The sequence below is a fragment of the Austrofundulus limnaeus genome, unplaced genomic scaffold, assembly GCF_001266775.1.
Source record: "Austrofundulus limnaeus strain Quisiro unplaced genomic scaffold, Austrofundulus_limnaeus-1.0 Scaffold206, whole genome shotgun sequence".
NCBI classification, from domain to species: domain Eukaryota; kingdom Metazoa; phylum Chordata; class Actinopteri; order Cyprinodontiformes; family Rivulidae; genus Austrofundulus; species Austrofundulus limnaeus.
Genome location: NW_013952608.1, coordinates 458,628 through 467,042, shown reverse-complemented (window position 1 = coordinate 467,042; position 8,415 = coordinate 458,628). Strand labels below are relative to the sequence as shown.

The window sequence follows — 8,415 nt, the reverse complement described above, 5'->3', positions numbered from 1 at the left end:
ATGTTTATTAAATAAAGTCTAATGTTACAACTAATCAGGGATCCCTTTAAACAAAACAGTGCTGTTAAACGAGTGGCTGTTGGCTGGTTTTGGACTCACCTTAGGCCAGAACGAGAAGCCATAGGTGCGTTCCTGCAAGGCCTGCAGTGCTGAGGTTTCTGTCAGGTCGTCGGGGCAGAACCCGTCTCTGGTCTCGTCTCGAACAGATGTGCTCAGAGAAGTAATACTCTCCTCGTCGAAGTTCTTCTGCTCTGCGCTCACTGTACAGAACGAAACAAAGTCATGTTGCGATACTTAAATAGCTACCAAGGGATTCAGTCTCATTTCAGTTTTTTTTTCTGGGATCTAACGCTCATTAAAACATTGATGAGTCACAAGGGGCGACACCAGAAATAGGCCCGTTTCTGAGAGCTGGTGTCAGGAATAATGAGTGTCGACCACAAAAAACTAAAGTATTAAAGGACTATTCCTTTGCAACTCCAAAGCTTCAAGACACGGTACCTTCAGCCTGAGAAGATTTCTCTGATTTGTCATCTTCATCCAGCCTCTCCTCCTCTTCCTCCTCTRGGCTCTTCTCAGCAGAGTTGGGAGATTTAAGAGGCTCTGGAGGTTCCCTCTCCTCTCCATCGTCCTCCTCTGCCATCTTGTGGTCCAGCTGTGCTTTAGAGGTTGGGTCTGGCTGTTCTGGAGGCTCGGGGTCAGAGTCCTTCTGGTTGTTCAGAGAGTCTTCAGGGCTGAAACTACTTTTATCATCCGTCAAGTCTTTGTTTTGGTCATTTGAGGACTTCTGGTCTCCGTCAGTCTGCTCCTCCGTCTTTACTTCCTGATCATCTTTTTCAGTCTTTGGTGGATTTTCTTCTGTCTTGACCTCCTTCACTGATGAAGCGACTGCCTTGTCTTGTCCTCCAGCTTCTCCTTGATTCTCTGTTTCTTCRTTTATGTTTTCAGTCTTTGTGCAGGGAATGATGACGGCATCTCCTCCTATTTCCATTTTCACCACCATCTCTCCTTTGTCTTCCTCAGTCTTTATCTCCTTCTCTTCCTCCTCTTCTGCTTTAACGACAGCGTCTCTGGCAGCGGCGGCAGCAGCAGCCAGCTCTGCGGGGGTTAGAAGTGGAGCGGAGGTTGGTTCTACGGTTCCCACCCCAACTTTAGAGGGTTCTCCCAGGGGTCCTACGCCAACACCGGACCCTCGCTGACTGATGTAACGCTGGTGGGCCTCCAGAAAGCCCAAAGTGGTGTCATTAAGGATGTGGTAATCTGTGCGGCTCACACCGTGCTTGGAGGCCCCCAGGAGGAGGTCGTGGTCGTGGCGCCCACTCTCCCACCACTCTGGGAGGTCTGGGGAGGGCTGGCAGAGCTTGAGGCGCTCGGACAGCAGCGGGTGAGGCAGGACCTGCTCTCTGAGGCGGCGGAGCAGCTCAATGCGGTACAGGGTGCGAGAGGCTCGCTCCTCTGTGATGGGGTCGATGATCAGAGTCGGATCTGGGAGTTCTGATGAAAGAAACGGAGCTTCGTCAAACACCATCATTTCGTTATTTTTCAAGAAAATAAATTTCTGCTCAAATCACTTCACAGAGGACGCTCTAACCTGTTTCAGCCTTGACCTGCATTCTGCAGACACGTTTACACATGGCGATGAACGAGTAGTAATATTTCTCCAAGCTCTCGTCGGTTTTCTTGTCCAGCCGGGCAAAAGCTCTGAACTGAGCCCAATCAAACTTCTGATGCTTCGTGTCAAAAACAACTCCAAACGTGGACACGACACGATAAAAGTCTGCCTCTTCGCGACGCGTCCATCTGCAACAGATGATGACGTGATGAGGATTTCTGTAATTCTTACATAATTTTTAACAGAAATGACAGTAAAATACAGATTAAATCTGAGTCTACCTTTGTCTCCTCTCTTTGTAATACATAGCTCCATCAGACATCAGGGAGCTGGYGGTCATCACCGGAGAAGAGTCTGGCATGAACTGACCACCTTTGGCAAAGTAGGAGCTTCCTTTGGCCAAATATGGGCTTCCTTCTGTCATGAACATCCCCGAGCCATCTTGGATGTAGGTTGCCCCGCCCCCGGACTCAGGAACCATGGCGATGGAAGGCAGGAACTCCCTGCGTCGGCGGCGGCGGCCGTCGGGTCTGTTCAGAGCCTCCTGGCGGAGCTGCTCTCTGCGGTTGGAGCGCTGGTAGGCCGTGATCAGACGACGCAGGCGAGCCGTCAGGGCTGAGGCCGCGGGCCAGTACAGTCGCTCGTTGGAACCCGAAGCTCCGCCTGCGGTCGGAGCGCTTTGACCGTTTTCACCCGATTTGACTGCAGAAAAAAGAAGATTAAAAACTGTTTAACGGCATTTATTTAGGACAACAAGGCTGTTGTTCCAAATGCTGTTTATTTACTTCTTTACTTTATTTCTGCAGAAACATACTTCTGCTTGAACCTTCTTCTCATTCTGTGTGTGTGTGTGTGTGTGTGTGTGCACTTGTTTCTACTACAGAGTGAGGACAATTTGCACCATAGATACTATCAAAGTGAGGCCTTTGATGTAAAGCGAGGACCTTCTCAATGTCCTCAGTTTGTTTGCAGCTCTGCTGTGCTTTACTAGTTAGGTTTAGAGGTATGGTGTGAATTAAGTTCTGGTTCAGGTTAGTGTTAACTATAGACCAGTAATGGTTAATTTTACTAGTTAGGTTTAGAGGTATGGTGTGAATTAAGTTCTGGTTCAGGTTAGGGTTAACTATAGACCAGTAATGGTTATTTTAGGGAAAATAATGTCTGGGTTAGGCATAAATACAGTTACAAAAATGAATGGAAGTCAATACAATGTCCTCACTTTGATGCAAATACAAGGATGTGTGGGTGTGTACCCTTGTTTTTGCTACTTAGTGGGGACGATATTTCAGGAAAATGCAGCCTCATGGGGACTGAATGATCCTTGTGGGGACCAAAGCCTGGTCCGCACGACTTCGGAGGCTGACTTTGGGTGAGGGGGTTGGGTTTAGGACCAATGTGTGAATAGAGTTTAGGTTAGTTTTAGTATCAGGTAGGTAGCTGTGAGGTTAGTTTTAGGGTAAACGGTCAGGGTTAGGATATAAAATTATCAAAAAATGAATGGAAGTGGATAGAAAATCCCCACAAGGATATAGAGACATAGTAGGTGTGTGTGTGATGTAAGAACTGACCTTCAACCTCGCCCTCCACCATGTCATCGAGTGGAGAGTTGGTGAAGTCGTCCATGTCATCCTTAAAAGYCATACGCATGGGTTTGTACTCTGGGTCCTCATCCTCACTGGAGTTACAGGAATAAGCAAGAAAGTCATCAGTTTATTTTATTTGCTTTAAATTTTAATCTGCACATCGATCAGACACAAGGTTACAGCAGCACGAGACAAAGCATCACATTCAGACTACACAAAAACAACAAAATCGACATGGATGAGTGAGGAAATGGCAGCATTTTGGTCAGCGAGACCCGCTGTCTTACCCCTCAACACCATCTGCCATCATGTCAGCGCCCCTCTGCTCAGCAGCGATCGCTTTGGCGTCTGGCATGCCCACTCTCTCCAAGAAACACAGGGCTGGATCGGCACGCATGGAGTTGTACTTCTCATAGCCTAAAGAGAAAAGAAAAAGTGAGGAGAGCAGGCACCTTACAATAAAATCTGGAGGTGTAGGAGGCTGGAAACTGGGTTTCATAGTCCAGTTTTATTAGTTTGATCCTCCAGTAACAAGGAAAAAAACAATTGGTGGCACATCGAGTCAAAAAGGGTTATCCATTTGTGTGGGAATATTTTAATCACTGCTCCTCGTTATTACAAACTCCTAGAAAGAAGGATGGAAACAAGCTGGGCTTTCAAGCTAACTGCTAGATGGATGGAAAAGCTCCGCAGTCAAACACATGCGTATACAGCATCCATTATACATGAAGGAATAGACAAAAACAGCAGCAGAAGGGCAGACCCCAGGAGCCAGCTGCTGACGAGACGGTGTGTGTTTCCCTGTGCACTTCTGCATGCGCATGTACGAGTGTGTGCTGATCTAAGTGAGCCTGCAGGTGCTTTTTTGTGTCGGGGAAAAACGAGAGAAGAGCGGGGGGAGAAAAAAAAGCAAGTAAAGTAAGTGTGTGTGTCGGATTGTGTGAAAGTGAGCCACTGAGTGTGAGAAACTGTGCGTGTTTGTCCGTTAGGAGCGTTCAGGCAGAACAGATTAGAATGTGCAGATCCTACTGAGACACGTCAGGAAGTAGAGAGAGAGAGAGAGAGAGAGAGAGAGAGAGAGAGAGGGGGGGGGGAGGGAAAGAAAAAAGATGGGATGAGAAAAAAATGCATGAGAGGAGGAGGAGAAAAAACACACAAAGAGAGGAAAAGATGAAGGAAAGAAAGAGGATAGGAGGAGACAGGAGGGCCGGAGTAAAACAACCACTCCGCCTCTTTAACCTTTCATCTCTCGTTCCCTCGTTCTCTCCATCAAATTTCCATTAGGAAAGATGTAAGGCGTTGCTCCGAACCGTTACTCTGTCTCACTCTCACAGCTCTGTCTCACTCTCACAGCTCTGTCTCACTCTCACAGCTCTGCCCCGCAGCCAAACGTTAATCATCAGGACCTTTAGAGGCCATCACTCTTCTGGATGTGTGAGTCGAGCATTGTTTTTGTGTGCCTGTGTGTGTGTTAGTCCCCCCCCGAAGGGCCTCCCTGGTGAATGAGGATTATGATTAAGTATGGGTGAGGCCTTTTGTGTTGCACTCTGTGTGTGTGTGTGTCCTAATTGAATCATAAAAGGTGGCAATGATAGAAAAATCATGACAATTACGTCAAATTAATATAAATGAGGGTCTCTACACAAAGCAAACTCACTTTTCGCTCTTCCTCATCCTCACTGCGTGTCTGAGATGTAAAGTCAGACAGTTTGTGCCCAGAGGTGTGTAACTTACAGATTAACACAACACTTTGAAATGACTGAAACAATGAGCTGCTGGTTAACACACAACACAAACTTTGTTATTCAAACGCTGAGGTCATGTTTAGAAGAATCAACACCTGTAACTGTGTGTGCGCACGAATACACACAGCCAGTGGTGAAAACAGCCATCAATCACACACCCAACTGCACACTGAGCCTGCCAGCTGCGTACCGCCATCGCCATGGCAACACCAATCAACTGGTGGCAGTGCAAGTGGGTGGTGCGTGTGTGTGCGTGCTCGTCCAGTGTGTGTAACCGCCTGCATGATGTGTAACTCTGCTGGAAGCCACTGGAGTGTCTGAGTGTGTGTGAAGGTGCTGACATTATCTGAGTGTGCAGTTTTGTGTAAAGAGGTGTGTGTGTGTTGTGGCTGCCACGCAGCTAAGTGTGGATCTGTACGTAGAGTGAGTGTGAGGGTGCTGGTGTGTGTCCTTACCATGTTTGAAGACGCCAATGAGCAGAGACTTGTCAGCCTCGCTGTCCCACCAGTCAGCTGGGACTTCAGCATGAAACGGCTGAGGAATCCAGATATCCAACACACTGCCGAGGACACACACACACACACACACACACACAATGTTGTGTTATCATCAAACTCAACTCTTCTGGGTTTCATCTTCATTTGTTCAGAACAGAAAAGAAAGAGGAGCAGGAAACAGATCAGATTTGAAAGATTAAATAAAAATTAAACAAGTCATTTTACACATAAAAAACTCTGCTATAACTTGTGCAAATCACTGAAAGTTGTACGGCCTGATACATTCAGCAATAAGACTGCAGCGGATTAACAAAAATAAAACTGGAATCGATTTCTTAATCGCAGAATAATGCAACTAAGAAATCAATTTAGGTAAAGTTGCAGAAGAATATTTTAATGACTAAATTTTTTTGTCAGTTAAAAAATGAAACATCAGTAAATAATTTAGCCTTTATGAGGTCAAAAACTATAATTATTTTTAACTTAAAAGCTTAAAACATGTTTGTTTTGGCAGGGCTGCAGACTAACATCCGATGCTGGTTTCACAGGTGCACACATTTCCAGTAAGATGCATTGTGACACCTGCGTGCACACAATTCCCCCCTGGCTCTTTGACCAGAACAAGACATGTTAAAAAGTCACATTGTAAAGTCAGGTGTCTGGTTTTTGTGCTTGTTTTAGGACAAAAGAAGATATTTAGCAACTGTGGTAATTCCTGCGTATTTACACTGCCATGAATTGTGGAAATGTTGACTAATGTGAACTGTCCTAATCAAAGAAGAAAAATTGGTATTTTTGTTATTGTCCATGTCGACTGACTTGATAACAGAAATAAAAGTGAAAGTTACAGGGTTCCCACACTTTGGTCAACATCAAATTCAAGGACCTTTCAAGGACTTTCCAGTACCAATTCCCTCAAATTCAAGAATCACGCTAGACAGCAATTACCTACTGCTACTGCAGAATGTTACCAATAGACAGTTTTAATATGTAAATTCAATGAAAAAACTGGGAATCAATGAAAGAAAGTGGATTAAATGTTTACCCTACATTCATATCTACAACACATGGACATGTAATTATGTCCTGGGAGGTTCTGCAGCTCAGATTGGGAGGAGGGGATGTGAACATGTCCAGATGCTCGGTGAGGACAGGAGGAGCTGTGGTGCTTCACCTGGGCTCAGAAAGACCCACCCTGCTCTGCTCTGATTGGCTAAAACTATGACTACGGCTCACGTTATTTGTTGAAAGCCACGCCAGTTCACCGTAATCCTGAGTTATCCACTGCAACAAATATGTTTTTTTTTTTACAGAAAAATCAGTCTTGTAAATAGAGAACTTCAATCCCCAAAAAACATTCAAGGGCTTTCAAGGACAAGTGTAATTTTTGGCTGTTTTCACAAACTTTCCAGGGCCTTGAAATATTTTTTTATATTCACAAACTTTCAAGGATTTCAAGGACCCGTGGGAACCCTGAAGTTATTATTTTTAATCGAAGCACAAATCTGGCCTGCAGGCCACCAGTGTCTTAACCCATGACCTTCTGTAGTCCATAAATCATGTTAAACTTCTGATGCTCGACCAGAGTCAGACGTGTTCCTCTGGGCAGGAGAGGCAGGTGGATGGCAGTGCTCCATACAGTCAGGGCTGTGTTTGAGGAACAATACCTGTTGTTTTAAACACAAAAAGTCCATCTAATTTTTTATGTGACCATAGGGTTGATCAATATTAACAAAAAATAAATAATAAAAATCAATTGTGACATTTACTTGATAACAATTAATATGATAATAGACAACACTTGCATGTTTTTGACCTTAAATCAGCGTCCCTGTGTTGGGAAATAATACGTACAATATCAGTCAAACCAACTTTTCCATTTTAGCAGGTTAAAATAGTAAAAATGTGAATTGAAATCCACCTTTTCCACAATATGGAGTGGCTTCATATCTTTAGTAAAGCAGTTACCACGGACTAACGTGTGCTTGATAGTGAAAGTGCATCGCACACAAAAATACGTCATCACATGGCACTAATTACAGCGGAATGGTGGCAAATGTTGTTTTTCTGATAATTGCATGACACAATTTGGCCCAACCCTGTCTGATTAATGTATCAAGTTTTGTGTAGCTTTCTGTAATGGTTTGTATCACCACAAGATGTGATTTCAAACACAGTAATGCTCTCTGTGTAAAAGATCAGAGCCAATCAGAGGTAACGATCTGCCACTTCTTTGCTCCTGATTGGCTCTGGCTGTTGGATGCAGAAAAAAGGGCCTTTCAGTAACAGTGATGAAATTTTTTAATGGTACAACTATGAACCCAAAAGTACTCAGTTAAAAGTGAGTTTATATTTTGTGAGTATGCATAAAACTTTGTATTTCAGTAGAACTAAATTGAGATATCAAGCTATTCAACACACTGATACCCTGACACACTAACTGTTTCCAGGTGTGGCACCAATTCACTGATAAATTTTTAAGAATCCCGTCAGAACCACACGTCTTTATGCACGCAATTAAACTGCAAATGGTTCTTATGTAAAATCCCACTACTACTGTGTGGAGGAACAAAAAACCAAAAACAACATTCTTCATTTTGGGAAGTGAATGGCATTTCCAGCTGGTTGTGGAGAGAAAGAGTGCGAGGCACAATGGGGCAGAAAGACGGAGGGTGACAGGAGGAGAGAAGAAACCAGGGAAACAATCCCTTATCTCTGCAAACAGCAGCATGCCTGGCCTTGGCAAAACACACACACACACACACACACACACACACACACACACACACACACACACACACACACACACACACACACGAACATGTGTGTGCACGCCAAGACTGGCATACTAAATCCCCCTGGCATATGTTGGCACGATGGGACCCCGTATGCTCTTGTCTGGCATACGCTGACAAACACACACACACACACATACACACGTGCACACACACACTGGTCTGTCACAGTAGCCATTGAGT

General features: G+C 44.7%; 1 protein-coding gene across 2 annotated transcripts in view; it reads right to left on the bottom strand.

The window, feature by feature from the left end:
• The window catches only part of chd7 (chromodomain helicase DNA binding protein 7), an 85,055-nt gene that overhangs the window by 6,314 nt on the left and 70,326 nt on the right, over positions 1 to 8,415 (bottom strand). For both annotated transcript variants that reach the window (XM_014018960.1, XM_014018959.1), the window contains exons 27-33: positions 5,396 to 5,499; positions 3,483 to 3,612; positions 3,181 to 3,287; positions 1,894 to 2,314; positions 1,592 to 1,800; positions 502 to 1,494; positions 100 to 260 (exon numbers count right to left, since the gene is read on the bottom strand). In XM_014018960.1, coding sequence (XP_013874414.1) covers positions 100 to 260; positions 502 to 1,494; positions 1,592 to 1,800; positions 1,894 to 2,314; positions 3,181 to 3,287; positions 3,483 to 3,612; positions 5,396 to 5,499 — 2,125 coding nt within the window. The remainder of the gene's footprint in view (positions 1 to 99; positions 261 to 501; positions 1,495 to 1,591; positions 1,801 to 1,893; positions 2,315 to 3,180; positions 3,288 to 3,482; positions 3,613 to 5,395; positions 5,500 to 8,415) is intronic.